At 37.4% G+C, this 21208-nt stretch overlaps 1 protein-coding gene across 6 annotated transcripts; it reads right to left on the bottom strand.

Moving 5' to 3' along the window:
- Positions 1-168: 168 nt before the first annotated feature.
- Positions 169-19578, bottom strand: slgA (proline dehydrogenase slgA). Of its 6 annotated transcripts, none has more exons than XM_086990765.1 (11): positions 19156-19296; positions 10477-10588; positions 8750-8928; positions 5775-5981; positions 5494-5632; positions 5067-5245; positions 4254-4394; positions 3312-3669; positions 2918-3113; positions 2412-2464; positions 169-2001 (listed from the first exon to the last, which is right to left on the bottom strand). In XM_086990765.1, exons 3-11 carry the CDS (start codon positions 8923-8925, stop codon positions 1852-1854), a joined length of 1599 nt encoding a protein of 532 aa, XP_086846891.1. In that variant the 5' UTR covers positions 8926-8928; positions 10477-10588; positions 19156-19296; the 3' UTR covers positions 169-1851. The 6 variants fall into 6 exon arrangements, with proteins under 6 accessions (XP_086846891.1, XP_022661825.1, XP_022661824.1 ...); XM_022806090.2 differs by having other exon boundaries at positions 10477-10546; XM_022806089.2 differs by lacking the exon at positions 10477-10588 and having other exon boundaries at positions 19156-19577.
- Positions 19579-21208: the final 1630 nt, after the last annotated feature.

Here is a 21208-nt window from a genome sequence, read left to right as displayed (position 1 = left end):
ATCGCTCTTCGCATTATCTAAATTTCTATTTACGCCTTTATGGTATTATTGCAACCATTGCGCCAGATGACTTGATAATTACACCAGAGCATAGCCATTACGGAAGAAAATCGTTAAACAGCATGCGATATGTGATCTTATAAGGATATGACAAAAAATACACATATATAACATTATATATCAGTATATTTATTGATTTTTTCAACGACTAACCGAGTCATATACCATAGCAGTCATTGGTACTTTCATTCGCCGGCTCCGTCTCGCTTTGATATGTATGTATGATTAGAATACGCTAATGAGACCAAAAACGGATTTAGGGAAAAAGTCTGTCAATTATGAATTTAGGTAAAGTCTCGTACATCATGAGGACTTCAGTTCTATCGACCAATCTGTAAACTCCCTATGAAACTAAATAGGAACTTGTTGGTTGGAAGTAACACAACAAATCATACCGTTATAATATAGCAATACCACAATCACGTATTGCTGCCTTTTAGCAGCAGGAACGTACTGATCGCAAAATATAGTCACTACGGCAGTTGTGCCACGTCATCCGAGCTCTATTAGTGATATGATGATTGTAGATCTTATAACAGGCTGTTAAAGCCATACACGCAGTATCATTTTCAGTAAGACACTTATCATCTGCATCTGTATTTGTCTTATATATCAAGTGAGCCATTTTAACGCCATCCTGAAAGACTCGTAGCTTACACTTAAAACAACGGTGGCATTAGTCGCTTATCGATCAGTTACTGTCGTCAGCGGAATTGAAATAGCAGCACATGGACACAAGGCCCGGCCCGTCTAGCTCATATCAGCAACCCGAACGTGTTCTTCCCGAACCTTTATTAATTCTCATCGGCACCTTAAGTTTAAGCGGTCTTAAGTTCAATTACAAATTTTAGTACTAGCGGTCATGAGGCCCTGATTGCATAAACGGAGGATCGCTACATGTTGTGCAATGCCCCCGATAAAAATTACCATGCCATTCGACCACAATTACATCCCCAGACGCTGTACCTTTTGTCGTTCTATTGTAATTGGTTAAATTCCTAACGTTTGTGTTTACACATTGCTGCGCTTCAATACATTCCAGTTATTATTTCATATTTTCAACAATGAAACAGTATCATCAAATCTATTCCTAAGAGCGCAAGCGCTTTGTCAAAAAAACAAAATAAGTGTCTGGTTCTATCTGCAATGTCAGAATAACAATCTACTGCCTATATAATGAGAACGTCACCATATGGTAATTGTATATTAGCTTAAATAATAAATCATTAGGCTCCAGACTTGAAAAAGGTTGAAATCAATATTAATTTGGAACGACTCCTGTTAAAATACTATACACCGTAAAACACCATAATAAAATACCATAAATAAAAATAATACCATCATCGTTTCAGCACACTGCTTGCCACGTTTAAGACCTCACAATCAAGAAATTAGCGGTTACAAATTTAGTTTGAATTGTCTATACAAGAATGTTAGTAATGAAGACAAATGGTTGACCATTATCGAGCCTACAAAATTTTGTCATAAAGATACGTAAACAAGTTTACCGTTTACTGCACGACGGAGTACAAGTTTAGTATTTGTTGATAAGTAACAACCGAAATAGTGTCTTAGCGTATACAGCAATTTAGTTTTTCTTGAGTGCGTTACCTCAAACGTGAGCTTGTGTATTAGCGGCCCGTAGACTTATTGATAGTTTGTAGTGCGGTCCTGTGCCTCCTGGAATCTGGGCTGTCTTATGTCAGGAAGCGTAATTTACGCAGCACATTGTTGTTTATTTTCCTAGATTTGTGGGGTAAATTTATTGGACACAGGATATGATAAGAGCGCTTACAAAACAATTTCACCTCGTGGCCGGTAAAACCATTGACCCTTAAGTATCCTGCGTCTAATCTCATGGCTTAGCATGTCTAACTCTTTCGACACTTTCTTCAATAAGGAATTGTTCTCAACAGCCCGTCGAGACAGATATGGCATTACCTGAAAAAAAAACATACATTTTTTGTCCCCTATATAACTAAAGTGACCACGCGCTGCAGAAGAAAATTATATTTACCGTGTTTTTTCGTGATAATTACATATCGTAAAAAGAACGGGGTAACAGCCATAACAGGAAAACAGTCAAGAGTTTTTTCCGTGTCGTAATCGAAAAATAGTTGTATTTTATTAATATAAAATAATAATCCATTTAGGTTTACTTTAGTTTTGAAACGAGTGTCAATACCGCTTTAAATAGTGACAAGTTACTTCGAAAGCGAAACCGCAGACACTTTAGATGTGAGAAGTAACAGATTTAATACAAATGATCCGCAGATTTATTACAACTTGGCTGGCCGCTGTTTATATAAATTTATATATAGCATAGAAGTGTAAAAAGGTTATATACAGACCTCGTCGATTGGCCCGTAGGGCACGTACTTGTAAACTGAATACCCAGCTTGTCCTGAAAGAAAAGTCATATCATTACCAGCCAGCATAACAATATGTCTGTTTTGGTCGACCAACCAGTTACGCGGTGCCTACTTTGTTCCTACACACAAATAACAAATGTCAAACTCAAGCTGAACTACCTTAGCTCTACACAAAAAATAGACTGGTCAGTATGCTCTACTTATAAAGCTCATTTGCAGTAACTGCTGGAATGGGCGAAGCCAAATAATATTGTCGCCTGTACTATAGAGAAATTACTGTAACTACCGTTTCACTGCTCAAATAAGCTATTTTTCTAATATGAATAATTTTTAGGCAGATCCATTAATTTGTGGATACGAAAGGGAAGAAGCATAGATTAAACCAGCTCTTACCATTCCTATAGACCCTTATTAATTTGTCAAACTCGTGCAGCACTAATACATCTGATGGTGGGAGCAGACTATATTAAATGCTAAATCTTTACCAAGTGGAAAGCTGACTTGATCGCACATTCCCAGAAGTTGCCCGAAACAAACAAGCCGTTCACCACGTCCGATGCCAAGCTCCTTCATCCGCTGGACGGCGTAGCGAATTGTATTCTCATTGTGCGTCGCGCACATTACAGAGATTTTGCCATTCTTCTTAGACGCCACAATCTCACTTAAAATTAAATCTAGTACCTACAAAACATGCGAAAATAGTTGTTTAAATTGCAAAACGCAGCTTAGCCACGTAAATTTGATAATAACACTAACAGCTGCTAAATGGACATCAACAATCATAATTTACCGAAAAAACACGATAAGCATACCTGCCTCCACAACTCAGTAAGCTTCAAAGCCACAGAGATAATCTAGAGTTAGCACAAAACGTAATACCTTATGATACATTTCGTTAGTGGCTTCATACGACTCGTTGATAGGATCTTCATAGCCGACTGTTACCGCACGAAGTCTTTCCTGTTCCATGTATGCACCTCGAACAATCTTTGCAGAAAAGCAGAAATTTTGTCTTTTTGATAATTCAATATCGCGCTGAACGTACTCAAATGCCTCCTTGAGGTAGCACTGATAAGTATTGAAGACGATGGGTTTTTCTTTGTTGTACTTTCGCATTAGCTCAACTGTAAGCCGTGAGATAGCCGGCTGGAAATAGGTCTGTTCCGCATCAACCATTACACGAACACCGGCTGCCTGAGCATGCTCGGTAATCGTATGTACGCGTCGCATCATGTTCCTATGGCAACGAAATGATACAACTTGCATTCAGACGCAAGACAAAATAAATACTAACACTAATCTACAAAAATACCTACTTCCATGCTAGTAATATATACATAATATATATGTATTGACCGTATTACGCTATTCTATAATGCTAACAAACAGAAGCGGCGTATTTTAGGTAGGTTATGCGCACTTCGTGTGTTGGTGTGGCAACTATAAAAATACGAGCATGTTGCCACACTGATTCAAATCTTATGTTTGCAAAAATTATCATTATATATTTATAATCAAGGAAATATAAATGAAAACATAAGCCACAAAGAAAATTAAATTCTAAATAATATTTAAGTTCATGTGAAATAAATTTTTAAAATAATCCTTAAGGACAAACAGCATTAGTAAAATCTGTGACAAAGTAGTGTCGTTTTATTTGAGCCCATATATGCGCACAAACCACTTTCGAATTCGTCTGATAGAACTGTCTTTTTCCAGGAAATTCCCCCAAATGCCAAATAGAGCCAAATTAAGAAATTAATAAATTTTACTAGCTTCTGGCATAATTCTCGTTCATACATCTGCGCGTCGTAGGATTACCTGAACATTTCTTCCTCTTCCTTTGTGAGTGCCGAGAAAATGGGTTCCATTTTCCCGGTCTGAAGGTTAGGTACCTTGAAAAGGTCTGAGATCATGCAATTTGTGTCCACCAGACCACTCCACGAGAAGATATTCATCAACCTAGATTGAAATCACAATTCTCCTGGTTAAAATTGACATGTTATTAAAAAATAAACGGAGAAACGACGACTAATTATAATTATAAAGCTCTGTTTTCGAAGTAATTTTAGTATATATACGGATACCTTCTCTCCGTATTATTGATCATAACAGCAAAAATATATAATACAATTTTCAATAACAAATTAAGTATTAAGTAGTATATATATTATATGCTTCTAATTTTCGTAGAAAATTGCAATTTTCTAATGGTTTTATATTTTACAATGCAAAAAATGTATCCTCAAGACTAATGATGCACATATCTTAGGATCTGCTACCTCGTTGTATAGTGCGACTTAGGTTATTTAGAATGATAAAAAAAAATACTTTGAATATGACTGGATATTTTCTAAATCAACAACAAAAATTAAATGTACTTTCTTTATAGTCTGTGTGCTTATGTATATAGATTACTCTTTGAATAATATCTACTAGACAGGACAGAGTAAATGTCACCACGTTCGAGGTAAACATCGATGGGTAGCTGTGATTTTTGGGACAGTTGAAACACTTCTCCGCAAGCACGCCTCTCTATGAAGGTTGTAAACGCAGGGAGTTCTGGCTAAAGCTCTACGTTGAAGACCCAACAAGTCTTCAACGAGAAGATTTTAGCTGTTGTAGTCCACTAACCCCTTTTTATCGTAATCCATTCGGTCAAGCCATTTTCGGTACTCTTCCTGGTCCTTGTCAATTCTTAATTGTTGCTCGATTTGCTGCGGAGAGACTTCCTCAAGAACCATCGTTTTTGCCTTTCCAGTCAGCTTACGGAATAACTTACGAGTATAAACGATAACCTCTGACAGTTGCATCTATAAGCAAGACGGCAAACCATAATAAACAAAACATTTTGCATCTATTGCACAGAACAGTGCTATCACTAGAGAAATTCCCAAATAAGGTAGTTTCCTTTTCAGAGAGATGGGCAAGCTGAACGGTTGCCATAGATATGACGGAATCAGATGCGACAAACCTCTTCTTTAACATTCATAACGTCAGCGGCGCCGGCTGATCTAAGTTTGAAGTGTCAATAGAATAAATCAAGGTTGTGGAGTCTAACCAGAAGTTGAGGTCGTCCAAGCGCCGTAAGCTTAATGGCGGCAAGTCCGGTTCCACCCGTTCCTGCAACTGCGTCGACAGACTTAAGAAAAATTGTCGTATTCTTTTCACATTGTGCTTCATTCAGGTAGAAGTAGGTTCTGGAAATGATACAACACGTAAAATTTGTATTGAAATTATACGTATTTGAGCCAAACAAAAGCAATAGCTCCAATGAAAATGATTTACGATATATCTATATAGTATGCGCTTTCATTCCTTTTCGAACTGAGAAAACCTCACCTAGCAGTGACATGATGGCTGCGTCGATCGGCGAATTTCTGCTGCGGCTGAAACTGGGCTAATTTACCTCCTAAAGGACTGCCCTCGGAATTTGGGGTATCTTGGAGTACAGAAACTGGAGCTCGTAGAGGCGACGAGGAGCCCGACGAGTAGTATCCGGCCGCAGATGTGAGAGACGCCATCTCTAAGTTTGTCGCCTTTTCCTTACTTTGTACATTGACACAGAAAAGAAATTTCGTTATCATCGTTATCCAAATCAACTAGAGTTGATATTCCATTTGAAAATCCAATTGCACTTGCTGTACCTCAGCAACAACCACTTTTTTTTTGGTATAAACGTGAGACGTTAAGCATTTGCGAAGGTTCGAAGCCTGACTTTTTTCTCTTTCTTCTTGTTTTTGAAATCTTTCGATACCCACATCGATGTGACGATTATACTCCCGGGGTTCTGAGTATTTTGGGAGTGAAATAAGCATTTTTGCGCACCGTATGCGACGTTAATGTCTAGTTCGTTCATCGGAATATATATATGTAGAAAATGTAATCAATACCACGTCTGGAGACGCGTTTACTAGAGGATTGAGTCAGCGCCATGTTTAGGCTTTACTTCATTTAAAAAATTGTTCTTTAAATCCTAAACACTATTATCTGATTTACTAACTGATTTTCTATAAACTTCGTGTCAAATGGTAGCCAAACTTAAAATCTACTACTGAATAACTATACTTTTCAAAGTGACTCTTTTAGATAACATTTGGCAAGATTTGTTACCGTAGAGCTGAGCTCTAGTACGTCGATTTCTCATCGCTCGACAATTTCATTATAGCTGAGGTTTCCACAAGCCAGTACAAATAATCCACATTCGATTTTGGAGTGTAGCCATCACAAACTACATAATTGTAGCACTGCCAAGAGTAAATATATCGAAGAACGATAATAATTATAAGTGGAGCTTTTTTAATATTGACGAGACTGCATTCAAGTCATAACAACAAATATAACAAACTCATTTTTTTCCTAACCTGCTTGTAGATATATATTCTTGTGCTAATATATAACAATAACAATAGTACGATACATACCATGTATATAATGAGTTGGATGTGAGTCCAGAACGGAAATACAACATAATGTGTGAGTACGCCTACGTGTCACTGCATATTACCTCCCTCATGCAAAGCCCACCAAAACAAACTACTACATGCAAGTATTAAGTTGGCTTACAAATTTCCGTGGACTTTCTCAAGAACTTGTCGTCTTTTCCACTTATATATCTATCGTTTAGCCCTGATATAACGTTCGAAAACGCTTTTTTCTGCCCCATTTTCTCTAGAGTACTTTTATTTGAAAAGAACTCCTTAAGGACGAATGTTCCAGGTTTAACAAACTGTATTTTTGATTCCTTCTGTATTACGCGTTTCATCAAGGCTAGATTGCTACCAAAACAGGCCGGAACATTTTCTTCGTGCATGCTAATGGCGGTAACGTTGTATTATTGAAGTAGCCAGTCGTTGATCGGACATCTATTTGGCCCATTTGTATCGAGTCAGCCATGCTACAGAGGAGAAACGAGCCGACAGACGAAGTACAGTCATCCTGTTTCATAGTACACGCGGCAAACATCGTTAAATATGCTCTCGTGGACTTCAGATGGGAGATTTCTTGCACCCTCCATTTCTTCAAACCTAGCGCCAACGAACTTGCACGTTTTCTCTTCATTAGGAAATCACCTTATTTTCTACATGGATTAGTAACTCTCAACGTCATTGGGAAATTATTATATATTAAAAATCTGGCGTCTTCATACATGTTTTAATGTAAAAATAAAGGTAATGAAAAATGATAATTATTATTACGGGATTAAAAAATTCCACCCAATCTCATGGGAATTCGTTATCCAGTCTGATGTTAAACACTCTACGGTGTACAATCATTAAAACAGATACTAAAACGGATATTTCCGATTAATTATTATTCATACACTAATATAGATTAACTTCTAACTTACCTTAGAATGAAGCACGTACCACTGGTTTCTATTTCTAGCAATTTTTTATTTTTTATTCTATGTAAAATATGAACATTGCCACAATAACTATTGACCATTGCACTATAACAGATCGATACGAGGCTCCGTCCACCGAATGTAGAAGCAAAGTTTGAAGAAAAATTGCCTAGATTACGAGTAAATTGAGGACAATGAACTTGAACAGGAGGTATAAAACGGCCATTCGAATACATATCACGCAATTACGTTATTAACAGACATTCATTACTCCACATAGCAGAATTCTGTATTATCATTAGTTACTAATACGCAAGCGTTAAGAATTCAGTTAAAATATGCAGATGTTAAAGTCATTCACTTTTATTTGCTTCAAGCTTTTTATCTAGATCACATTGCATCTCTTGCATTATAAACACGGTCTTTAGTGATGTTATTTATATAGTTGCCAGTAACAAACGAAAGTTTAGCACTCGCAGAATCTTTTGCAAGCTTAGAACGCTCTATATTCGGTTTGAAATTCGCAGCGTAGGGGGAGCTGCATTGACCCAATTCGGTGGTCGGTCTGTATATGAGCATTAAGGTATGGTTGGATCATCCAGCAAATAGGTAGAATGAAATACGCAAAAAAATGAAAACCAACCTGCGAATTATAATGTCTTCGTTACAAATTTAAGGTATAGGATTGCATTCAAGTTGCACACTTCGCGGCTGCTCTTTCAGCTAAGTAGCTGGCATATACGCATGAGTTCTACTGAAAACCCGAACATGAGTAGTCAGCCTTAATGCAGTGTACTATATTTCTATGCCAATTAAGCATTAATCTAAACACTAGTTCAGCGCACGATTAAACGCCACATCGAAATGGCTAGCTATCTTGCAATATTTGGAAACCCGTGTTATCGTCCAAAATACCACGTAACATCCACACACTCGACAGATTAAGCTGTAGTCGTAAATAATCGTTTACCTCAGGTCTTCCTCTGCACTATAATCGAGAATGCTCTTCACCCCGAAGCTTTTAAGTCGCTCGACCATTGGTTTAATAGCTTCCTCCGACTCCCCTCCTACAAAATGTCCGTAGAAGGTTTTTCGCATCACAATACGGAACAACGATTTTCCAAGGATCTTCTGGCCAAGAACCATTAACTGAAATTTATGTAAATATAGTAAAACCTTTTTAATCGGGTTTTTACGTTCTCACATACAATTTAGGCAAATTCTGACGAGAAAAGCATCTAGCGATGGTGAATAGAGCTTTGATAATTTTTAATACAAACCACTAGATAATATGAACATAGAACAATGAAGTTCGATAGAAGAATCGATTGGCTGTTTCATATTGAACATTCAGATCACTAGCTGACTCAAAATCTTATGCTAACAATGTTTAAGAGCAAGAATTCTTCGTCGTTCCCCTAATTCTCACCATAGATTCTGCTTTGGTCGAACGTGAGCTAGATGTACCAGAAAAGCCATTAAAAGGTTGCTGGTGACTTGTGTATAGGGGGCCTAAGACATTCACATGGACGCTTAGCCGACAAAAAAATTCACGCCCTCACCTCATGAGGACTTGTGCCGGGGTGTTTAGAAAGATATCTGTAGAACCCTCGAACTCGCTAGCTGGGACCGTTTCCTCCCTATTAGTTACTGAAGTGAGGGGGATCCGTTGTCTCTTCAGGAGTTTTGTTGTTTCTTCAGTTCTACAATAAAATGCGTCCGCGTACCCCCAACGGGTCTCCCTCGCCTCCAGATCCCCACCACCATGAAGAAATAGTCATCGCCCTTCTAATGCTTACGTGGATTAGTAGTACAGCCAATACTAACTATTAATCACATATATCTGCCGTCGTATTAACCACATGGTACCATATAACTTAACTAAGCCAACAGGTACAGTTAAAAGCCGATTACTACGACGCACTACGACAGTGGCGAATGAGGCGTTCGAATACATCAGATGGTCCAGTATTTAGCTTGTGTGAGCAAAATAAATGTCTAAACTCTATTCTCTTATTTTACCAAACCATTGCGGGAATATCGCCAGTATGTGTGTGTCAGTACTCTTGACCTGCTAGAGACATGCTAAACTCAGTAGACTACCAAACTAACAATGATTAATCGCTTAATAATAGCAATACACATTTAACGAACGTTTTATTTTAGGAATTAAGTGGTTCGACGGTGTCGTTACTACAGACTATGAACTCGGGTTTTAGGCACGGGAAAAGTGGTTGAGAATTTGAAACGGCGACTCCATTGCAGTTCAAAAGTGGCTTTCGACAGACTCGTAATATCCCTCTACCGTATCGCCGGTAAGCCATGGCCTAATACTCCATCTTAAAGTACCCAAATCTGCACTACCGAAACGTAAATAGCATTTTACTAAAATACTGTGAGTGCTTTAGAAGAGCAGAAGTGTTCCGCGTGCAACAAAATGATTTTATCAGGTTAACGTTTTTCTGGAATATATAGCACGGCTTACGTTGTAACATTTTTTAAGGTCTTTATACGTTATTATTTATGCTAAACAGAGAGAAGCATACGTTTGTGCGCTCTGCTTTGTCCCATTACTCACCGAAAATTTTAATATAACTAATCCAGTTTCTTTTTTAAATAATTTGTAAAGGAATGCAGCAAGTACATCCTCTATGACTTCGATGGGGCATACTAGATAAAACCTATTGAAGTGCCTACCTTTTGAAGTGCATGTTGTCCCAGGTGGGACAAGCGTGGGCCTCTGCAGTGTCAAGCGACGAAGATCACGCTATAAGAGATGAAGATTGAATACTTTTCAGATAATATGCATCTGTAAAAAGAATTATCCCGAAATTTTATAGATCAGTCTAGGTCGGCCTGTGCTATTCTGAGTGTAGCTGGCAGCTGCGCTGTGGCCACCAAACGTCGCCACTCTCATCGTTTCTCCTGGTCCCCTGGACCTATGGTCTCACCCGCGATCACAGAGATCTCTGTAGAAAAATCTCGCCAGCGCTGCGCCATCAACAGTAAATTTGTTAAGTATTTCCACTGCACGATTAGTCTTTTTTTACTGAGAATGTGTAATAATATACGCTGCGTCAATCTTGTCGTATCTATGATATCCACGCGTAGTTAAGCGATACAGACATTTTCTCTTTTATTTTCTTTTAAAACTTTCAGTTATTCTTTCTGTGTAAAAAGGTCTTGGAATCCAATCTTTTATTCTTTCTGTGTAAAAAGGTCTTGGAATCCAATCTTCGGTATACCATCAAGGACATGCCCCGCTGGAAAGGCAGCCGACGTTAGTCCTGCCCGACTTATTTGGTATTTCACCAATCGTAGTCCCTGTATGTCATAGTAACCGTTCGTCAACGCTAAAGTACGAACCACCAATGTCCGCACATTGAGGATTACCGTCGTTTTTTAACGGTACGTATTTGAAATAATTTTATGGTGCAAAATAAGTTGGCACGAGCATAAGTCAGCAAATTTAGCATGTTTCAAACAAAACGTTGTCGATGACGTATATTAATATCGAATGGGAGGTCTAAGCACTTGCTGAACGTTAACTTTAAATATGATGTTTGAAATGAAGGTGCTTTATATGAATGTTAGAGTTACAAGCTTTATTATTGATTGCAAAGCTTGTAAACATTTTGCGAGTATACATATATTTCCAGTTGCCGACGAAATCTTTCTATAAGCCGAATATATAAACAAAAATCTCTGATATACCACGAAACGGCATAGATAATCCAACGCAAATCATTAGCGATTGTACATCAAATAAACGAAATTCTAAAAAGAAAGATTTAGGACACCTTCCTATTGATGATCAAACAAAGAAAATCAATCGCTACGTTTCCTAGTTTTGTCAGATATCTTGCTATTCATTCAAATTTTCCAATCACTACACGCATCATCGATAGTTCGGAATGTTCTCTAACTAATGTACTAGTTTTCTCCAAACTTGCTAATGCATGCCATATATATATATATATATTGTTCAAGTTAGATTACTTGATAAAGAATCATATATATATATATATATATATATATATGAAATAAAGAAATCTAAAAGAAGAAAAGATGTCTCGAATGTACAGTGACTGTGAGTGTGTTCTGTGTACTGCAAGCTATGTGAATTGACGTATCCGAGATGAAAATATTATCGGTTCGAATACAGGTATACGGTTATAATACAGTATTTTTTGCAGTACTATTTAAAGTCTCAGATTTTGTAAGTCAAATGAAAAAACATGCCTTGTCCACTTTTAGTACGTACTCACTTTGAGCCTATGCAACATTTCATATTGTTGGCCACCAATTAATTGGAAATGAGTTCTTGTTGCTCTGAGAAACCCGCAAACAACTAACTTTCGGAGTCAGCTTGGGCACTGTTTCTAGCCAGGTGGATGAGCCGCGGCTTATTGAAAAAGATCACACAAGTTTCATCTTTCTTCGGCCTGTAACATTGATCGGGCTTTTAACCTACTTTTTAAACAAGCAATCCTGTCTTTACCGTCACTAATACAACTGTATTATTTAAAATGTTTTAAAAAACATGCACCTTTAGTACAACTATTTTCCTTCCATCTAAAGATCTGTCTCCCAGTTATTTATGTCAACAGAAGTGGGATTTTTAGCAAAAACTTGGAATACACATCAAGCGTGCATTTTTTTAGATATCGAGTGCGCTTTATTCATTTAAACAAAACTAACCTTAACAAACCCTTTTTTGACTATCTATACAGATTCTGTAGCCGAATGGGTATAGGGAACACTTCTATATATGAATGAGTGCTACCAGTTATGTAACTATTGTATATACATACGCTTCATAAGGGGTTATTTATATTCATGCACCCTTTTCAACGTCTGCTGTCGACGTATGGAAATAAATTTAAACTAGTACATGGCAGTTTCTATGGAGAGCGATACAGCCGATTTGTTCGTCTTAAAAATGACGATAAGATCGCCAGTTTCTTCCAATTCCCGCGCTTTATTGCAAAGGATGTTAAGTGGAACGAACATACAGCATCGGTTTAGTACAACTGATCCATTAGTAGATTTACAGCAAGTTTTTTACGGTCCAGCTTTTCAAAACCAATCGAATAACAACCTGAAAATGAAGACTTACTACTATTAGTTCCGCTTGCAGTGGGTGACTGTACAACATCATTACTTTATAGAATTTCAAGGGTTCTCGACCATTCTCATCTTGATTAACAATAAAAATAACTTTTAATGAAAAATTCGAACATGTGGCAGGTTATATATGATTATCATATGTACCCAATCTAGATCTCTTTGTCCTACTGTTGAGCGTGATCTACTGAAATGCGACTGCAAACTACACTATATATTATTTAACCGCGAGCACAGAGTCACGACTCAAAAAACAAATCTCACGAGATTCGTTTTGTGAGGTTTTGAAATATTTAATCAAAAGCATGCTTAATTCCGCTATCCTAAAGCAGGCATTTCAACACTCGGTATTTAGGGATCATCCCACGACACACAAGGAGCATAATACAGGTAATGTAAACCTCACTCCAGACCTTTTCTCAATTACCTAAAGGAAACCGAAATAGGGCGGCTATTAGAAGTTATTAGCATATAATTAGTTCGTAACTCGTAGGATGTGTGAAACACTACAACAGGTCTTAGAGTTCATCCTCAACGAAAATCGCAACGAAATATGATCAAGACCTGTAGTTTTCCTTCATATAAAGAAATTTACGACCGAGATCTACACGAAAACTTGAAAAGTACTACAACTACATATTATTCAACAGTATGATTTGTTTTTCTAAATTCGATTCCACATGTAGAAGCCATGCTAAAGTAAAGACTTAGAACGCGCCTCTGCAATGCGAGATACTTCAAGGTATGCTTGTACACTCATAACCTGCATAAATAACTGGGCAAAAACTGGAAAAATTACTTTTCTAGTATATGATTATGAAGTTAAACACCATGGCTTTGTTTTGCTTAATCAGTCCGCGAAGGCATTAAATACGGGCACCTCGTTTAAAGGGTGTGACTCTTTCATTATATTTAAAAACTCTAGTTGCCGCTAAGCTTAGCTTTTTGAGCCACTAAATCGAAATCTCAATATATTGACGAAAAGAGGGAACAAAACCACGTTTAAAAATGTGTTCTATCACGCTTCTAGTGGTGTATAGGTCGATGTATTGAAGCGGAAATATCTAGTTATGAGATGCAAATCGTCAGCTCTGCGACACAGGTATTCTTAATTAGGTTTTCCACAGAACGACCTCGACTTGCTCTTAACACGTTCCGTTAGCTAGTGTTGGGAAGAAAGGCTTTTTAGGCCAAATTGGTGCCAACTGTATGACACCTGCATGTAATAATCATGACATTGATACGTTATCGCTGGACATAGGCAACAACCTAAAACGTTTCTACACGGCCTCTGTCTGAAGGCAGAACTTGACAACTAAAAAAGAGCACAGTAAATGTTATACAAATCGGGTTTCGGGGACAAGCCAACTACCACATATCAATATGTGTATATTTCTTAAATATTTTTTGGTTATATTCATTACGGTAAATGCTACCTAGACCTATATAAAAAATAGTGCCGAGAAGCGCTACAAGAAGAAACGTCTCAAACGCGGTTCTATCGTTTTCATTCGAAAAATCTCGACATGAAAGTGCTCCTGTAGATCGATAAATAATAAAAAAGTTCATTAACTACTGTGAATGTGGAGCAAGACCGACACGTGAGCGGCCATGATGTCGCTAAAGTACCAAGCATTAACCACCAAACAGTTGTGAACCATTTGAAGGAAACTAGCCACAAAAAGAGGCGCGATGTTTGAGTGCCATACGAACTGACAAAAAAAATACTCGTATTTCTATCCGCAAGGCTCTGTAAAAACACCGCGAAACCTAGTCATTTCTAAAGCTATTGATTACAAGCTATGAAAAGTAGATCATATACGGAAATATAAAAAAAAAAATGTACTCCACGATGTGTAGCAAAGTCCAAATTGATGACTGGAAAGGAATCATACATTTTTGCTATGGCTAATGCTGCTTGGCAAACGATTTACTCGGACCTTTACTGTAGACAACTAACTGAAGATTACAACAAGCCATTAAAAAGTCGATCGGAACAAACGTATTGCGTCATGACGGCGCCAGACCACACATATCCTTAGTTACCCGACAAACATGGATTACAACGGCGAACATTTAATACAGTATGTTGTTTCTGAAAAAAAATTCTTTTAATTTTGGCTTAAAAACCGTTTGTACTTTTTTGATCATTCAGTATTATTTGTCTGTCTATGCGTAGGTATTAAAGTTTTGAAAAAAAAAACCCAAAACGCTCTCGTAGGATCGAGATAGCCGGCGAGTGATTAGGCTAATTTTTGATAGCACCACACCACTGTTTACAGACATTAGGGCAGTTATCAGTACCGTTCGCGTGTATTTAATAGCTAAACCAGTGCGGGCTAAGGCTCCCGGCTGGCGCTCTAATGTGTCTACATGACTAAAGCTATGTCTGTTGGTACTTGACTTATGTAAATTCGGCTGGTTCTTACTTAAACTTTAATCCTGAGAAAAGTTGCGTGTATATATATAATATGGGATTTTTGGTTCCATATTATATATGTAAGCTAGGGTTATTCGACAACTGTCAAGAATTCGTGAGAAATTTCCACTGAAAACTCGTTTGTTCCTTACTAAACAGAATGGGTTCTCGGTTTGATTTTGGCGATGACAATGCTAACTTTTTACATCCTTGTAAGTCAGCGTTAAGACTGTATTCTTATTAACTGCTTGAAATTCAGGAAATCTGAACACCTTAATTGACTGTGCAAGTGCTATATTTCGCGAATTTTTTCTTATATGGGGGTACGATGCTAACTTGGTCTTTGTACTATGGTTGATAAAGTATGACTCATCTCAACATGTGGTTCATATTTCTCAAATGGATAATTATTTTTTTAGGTAAAAGGTGTAGTTGAAATAGAAACGCAGCATTTATGCCACAAGGTATTAAGATTACAAAAACACTCCACCGCGGGACTGAAAATAACTGAAGCAGGGTACACGAAGTCTGGGTTCTCGTGCTGGCATCGTTTATTTTAGTTTCTATTTATAGTCAAACCTAGTTATTGCTTTAAGGTAGGGGGGTACACGGAGTACGCTAACCGATTAATTGGAGCATAATAGCGAGGTTACTGGGACAGGGTTGTTATCAATTAGTAGTATAATAGGATAAAAAGACATGATTAACTGTGACTGAATGCTTGTCGGGGGAATAATAGATTATGCAGTAAGGTCAATCATAACCGAACGCCTATATCAATGTTGGCGTGTCAGAGCAATACGTTGAGTTGGGCGCAGCATAAGCCACATGAGAAGAGACTGATGAAATAATCACGGTGTGCCAGCCGCGCTGCTGGAACACTCAAATGGACGACTGAAACCTGATAAGTATTGCCTGAACTAAATTTTCTAGGTCTGCTGAACTATTGTCTTTCTTTAGTCGTGCACAACGCGAGTCGAAGTTTCTCTGTCTTAAAGCAGAGTGATAGAATAACTGCAAAAGGGCAAAGCGTTGGGTGGAGCAGGGTAATTGCAACGGGATGGCTGTTAATGTATAAATAGTTCAGATAAAAGTAGATGTAGCATCAGTGAATCACGTAAATTAACGTGAAAAGAGACGCAGGGCGAAGTCCGCGGGCCCACCCAGTGTATTCATCAAAAGAGGAAATGCTTCTTATTTTTTAAAGCTAGAAATCATATGAAGATAGATGTTTTAAGTAAAGCATCGTATAAATCGAACTCTAGTAAAATCGTAAATCTTTACTAGGTCTCAAAAGCACAGTACTATTGAGACTTGACACTGACTTTTTTCAATAAATGACTCGCCATATTATCTCCTATTTCTTGTTAATTATTGAGTTCAATAAATCTTATTTTCCAAGTACGTCAAACGCAGGCAATGAGTTGCTCTGGCATACTAAAGATTAGACTGGCAATAGAGTAACGCTTATTAGAACACTGCCTGTAACTAAGATAAATGTTATCCAAAAACAACGGCTATGTGTGAGAGTTGTCCGAAGATGCTTTTTGACCTTTTCTTACTTCACAAGGTGTTAAAACGATTATTTAATCAGCATTAGTAATCAAGCTATTTCGTTAACATATGTAAAGTTTATTTCCTAGCAAAATTGTACGTAGGTCCAACAATCGAAGTGGCCTTTATGCTATCATTTAATTTTTCATTAACACTGATGCTTCTCCCACAAAAATTGGCAAGCATGTCGTTTTATCTTAAACTCTTGTCGTAGTAATTGACTTCGGTTCACGACAGTACCCTTAGCTACATATATTGCATACTCGTGGGGTTTCGTAGCGAGGGATAAATGAATATCGGGAAATGCGCGATAAATTCACATACGATACATGGAATGAGCACAGCTAGTGAAGGCCAAGCTCATTGTGCTGAACTAAAGCAAATTGAGGAAGCCCTGTCATGAAATCATTGATAATAGTAAGTATTTTAAGTGTAGGATGAGAAACAAAACTTAAGTAACCCTCAGGCCTACAATAGGCCAAAAAATACGCGATTTTATATGGTAGAATGACTTTTCGAAGACGCCCAAAACATAATGCAACTTCGTGATATTCCCTTTTAGGTGTTTTACATGCTATTCCTAAAACAAGTTGCATAACCTGTTTGAATACCACAGAATTGTTAATATAACTATGTTTCCTTTAGCAAAACATTCCGTAGAACTTTTTCACACGTGTCATAATGATTGTCAGCTGCCCTGGTGATACGAAAAATTTTAAACATAGGGTGTCAAACCGGATCGTAAGCTTTTTTTTTTTATTACTATTCGTATAAATAGGTTGTAGACTGACACAAACTGAAATTTACAATTTTTGATAATTTTCATATGCCAAAATATTATGACACTCCAGTTCGAATGAATTTTTATTGAGCCTATGCTTTTTAACAATCAGGAAAGTCACCCAAGCTACACTGGCGCTGCTTTTTACAGGGTAAAGTTTTTTCAAAATGACCAGCGACCTTAGCAACTCAGCCCAGTAGCTCTACTGCAGCCGAACACAAGATAGTTCACTGAGAAAAGCCAATGATCGAATCTGCTGTTTTAGAAATAAGCTTTTTCGTAATACTACACCCTGTTACCTCGTTTTATTATGCTCTGCTGTAGCCATGCTTTACAATTCAGCAAAGCAACCGAGATCTAGTGCCTTTAGTGCCAATTTAGCTGACATATTCGTCCTCTATGACCAGAAAGATGCGTACCCGTGTTACAATAGGTCGCACACACGGCACCGTTAACATAGGGTTTTAGGCGCGCTCAGCAAGACGACGTGTCGGTGTATATTTCATCGGTACTAGCTCCAATCTAAACCTTTTTTTGTCATATCCTCGTATGTTGTGTCATTTTGTAAAACAATTTCTTGTTTAGCCTAAAGATACTTTGCCAATCTAAACACTAATGTAACAACACAAAACCGATACGATTCAGCAACACTTTTTTGGTAACATGTACATTCGTGTACTTGTTTAATTTCCCTGTGTTTTATTATGCTACAATTAATAATATAAACAATTAATAATAAACAATTAATAATATAAATTTTAAAATATAAATATAAAGTTACTTCTGATAACCCACGCCTTTCAAAGCCCTGCTAATAGTTGATATGTATGCATACAGTATATAACATATGGCATGCCATTTGTCAACGAAAACAAATCTGAGAGAGAAAAACGACAAATTGTTTTCTATTTCTGAGTGGATCGTGGCTTAAAAGCCACGATTTGATCCCTGACATTCTTATTACTACTGCTTTATTGACTGCTCAGATTTATATTAGCTTATACGTATGAAAGTATAAGCAATATAAAGTTATTCAAATATAGGAAACCATGCGTTAGACTATGTGGCCTTGGAATTAGGTTAAAGATATGACACGCATGTACGACGCCTGTTCCACTTAGGTTCAAATCATTATTCAGGTTAAAGCATGTATAAAATATAGAAAGCATTACCAATATGGCCTTAAAATTACTGCAAACATCAAACCAACAATAGATATCTGCGTATAAAACAACGTTATAGGTCTATTGATAAAACCATTGCTAACAAATCGTTTGTCCGTCGGCAATAGCACGGTCACTTGGCAGACTAGCGGGGAAGTTACAGACCGCTCACGTGCTGCCTTTCCGCCTATTCTATTACTGGTGATACTGATTTTTGGTTTCCATTCGATGACACACGCGCAATAATGCCCATAGTCACACTAATTTATATATTATAATTGACGTAAATGCCTTGTTTGGATACATAAGCATGTTCTCAAATAAAAACTCACCTGTTCGTTGTGGCGACAAATGAAATCCATCGATGATAGTTTAAGTACCAGGTAGGCTCGTATAAGTTCTCCTGTAGTTTTCGATTTGTAAGCTTCCTGTCCATCTTCAAATTTTAAGTCTACTTCAATCTTCTTATCACCTTGTGTGAGTGTGCGACTACTATATAGGTGGGTACAGTTTGACAGTGAAGTTCCAACAGCTCGCCACAAAGGAGCCGCGCGTAGCATTTTTAAAAAGGTGCAAATACTACACACACGTTGTCACATACGGCAAGCAGTACTTCTCGCACACTACGCAGCACGATCGCTGCGTATGGGAGACAGATAGTACTGCACTAGTCAATCTGCTTCTATGCAGCCAACACTAACTAATACCGCTGTAACACCAACCAACGAATTCACTGAAACATTTCATATTCGTAGGCGTGTTAACGTGCGGAACAACGAAGGTGTGGAAAAATCACGCGCGGTCATAGAGTGGACACTGCTCCGTTTTTTTTTTTTACTGCTTCAACATCGACTCTTGTAAACATCGGCTTGTAAGGCTAAGATTTTTTCCAACCTGATCAATATCTATCATAAAGTAAGTAAAAAAATAAATAAATAAAAATAAAAACGGACAGAGAAATTGTCAACTGTATGAAAACTTTTACAGGTCTACCAACACGCTCAACCGCTGGATGCAATAATCGTTCAAGTTAAGAAACATAATTTTTATCTATCGTCATTGGACAAATTTGCAATTTTGTAGTTCGCTATTTACACTGCAGTTCCGTGCGTCCCTGATTCCATTGCGATGGACGTCTTATGAAATGTTGGAATTCTTTTGAGAACTATTACATACTACGGAGCCAAACAATATTCACAAGATATTGTTATGGCTAAGATTTTTTAATTGACTTTAGTTCGGCGAAAATGAAGGTCGTCATGCAGTACCAAGCCTACTAGGAGGCTTAGGGAGAAGGATTCGACTCGAATTATTGGAAGCATATGTTTTCAACTTCATTGAATGACACACATTACCCCAACGATTATACAAAAGAGAACTAATGACAATATTCAAAGAGCTCAACAGCGTGTAGAGGCGCGTGACATTCTAATACGCGGCTATGGGTCGATGGAAATAGATACTACGGGCAAAAAATATAGGTGTACGTGCTACATTAAATGCTACAGTCAGTAAGCAGCGAGATCTTTTTGTACTTGCGTCCACCTAACATCAGATACTTGTTAGTAGATATAATAGCAACAACATAAAGGACGACAGTATAATCTATTTCGACGTCCTATGGCTGGCATCTACAATACAGTTGATAGCAGTTATCATCCAATGATCTTGACCGTCGTTTGTTCATTCTTCAAGGTGCTTCGTAGTAGTCCATCGTTTGCTAGTGGTTAAAGTGGTTCTTTTTTTATATACAAAAGCTTTTCTGCATGCTGTTGGTATGATCCTAGGTAGTTGCTGACAAAATTACTTTTCGTTTGTCTTTGTGCGATACACCTAAAAACGTTATTCACAGTTGTAGTTGCAATCTAGTGAATTTTTAGATTATAGAATGTAGCATGCTTTTCAGGATCTAATTCGAAAAGTCCTCAATTAGTCTGCACAGGTTAAATATGAAAAAAAAAGCTGCAGAGTACCGATGAATATCAAATTCTATAAAAATAATTATTATAAAGTGCATTACTTCGATCATAATTTTAATCGTAGATAAAGAGACAAAACTCGAAGTAGCGTTTAGGCGCACACAGTTCAGAGCGGTGCTAACAGAACGTTATAAAAAAAACATCAGCTACATTTAATAGAATTATAATTGAAACAGCGTTATATTAACTAGTTGCCATTTCAAATAGAAAGTCGTTAATATTTGGAACGATCTGACGGTTGTATTAGAACACAATTCCCCGGAAGGTATTTTCCAACTATGGACGTAACATGTATGACTGTTAATAAATTAGTTTATTGTATAAAGTGTAACTGAGGTGATATGTGTTTGTTTATGTGTACGTAATTATCTTAGATATATAAGCTTTGCTATTGACCTTCTGCATG

Source organism: Varroa destructor, unplaced genomic scaffold (assembly GCF_002443255.2).
Source record: "Varroa destructor unplaced genomic scaffold, Vdes_3.0 BEIS01000005.1, whole genome shotgun sequence".
Taxonomy (NCBI): Eukaryota; Metazoa; Arthropoda; class Arachnida; order Mesostigmata; family Varroidae; genus Varroa; species Varroa destructor.
This window is presented reverse-complemented; position numbering and strand designations above follow the sequence as displayed.

Coding starts and splice junctions, on each gene's coding strand:
- slgA (XM_022806089.2), bottom strand. CDS start 19,383: ATGCTACGCGCGGCTCCTTTGTGGCGAGCTGTTGGAACTTCACTGTCA. Junction 5,633..5,774: donor AGCCATCATGTCACTGCTAG/GTGAGGTTTTCT, acceptor TATCATTTCCAG/AACCTACTTCTACCTGAATG. Junction 5,246..5,493: donor TTGGACGACCTCAACTTCTG/GTTAGACTCCAC, acceptor TCTTGCTTATAG/ATGCAACTGTCAGAGGTTAT.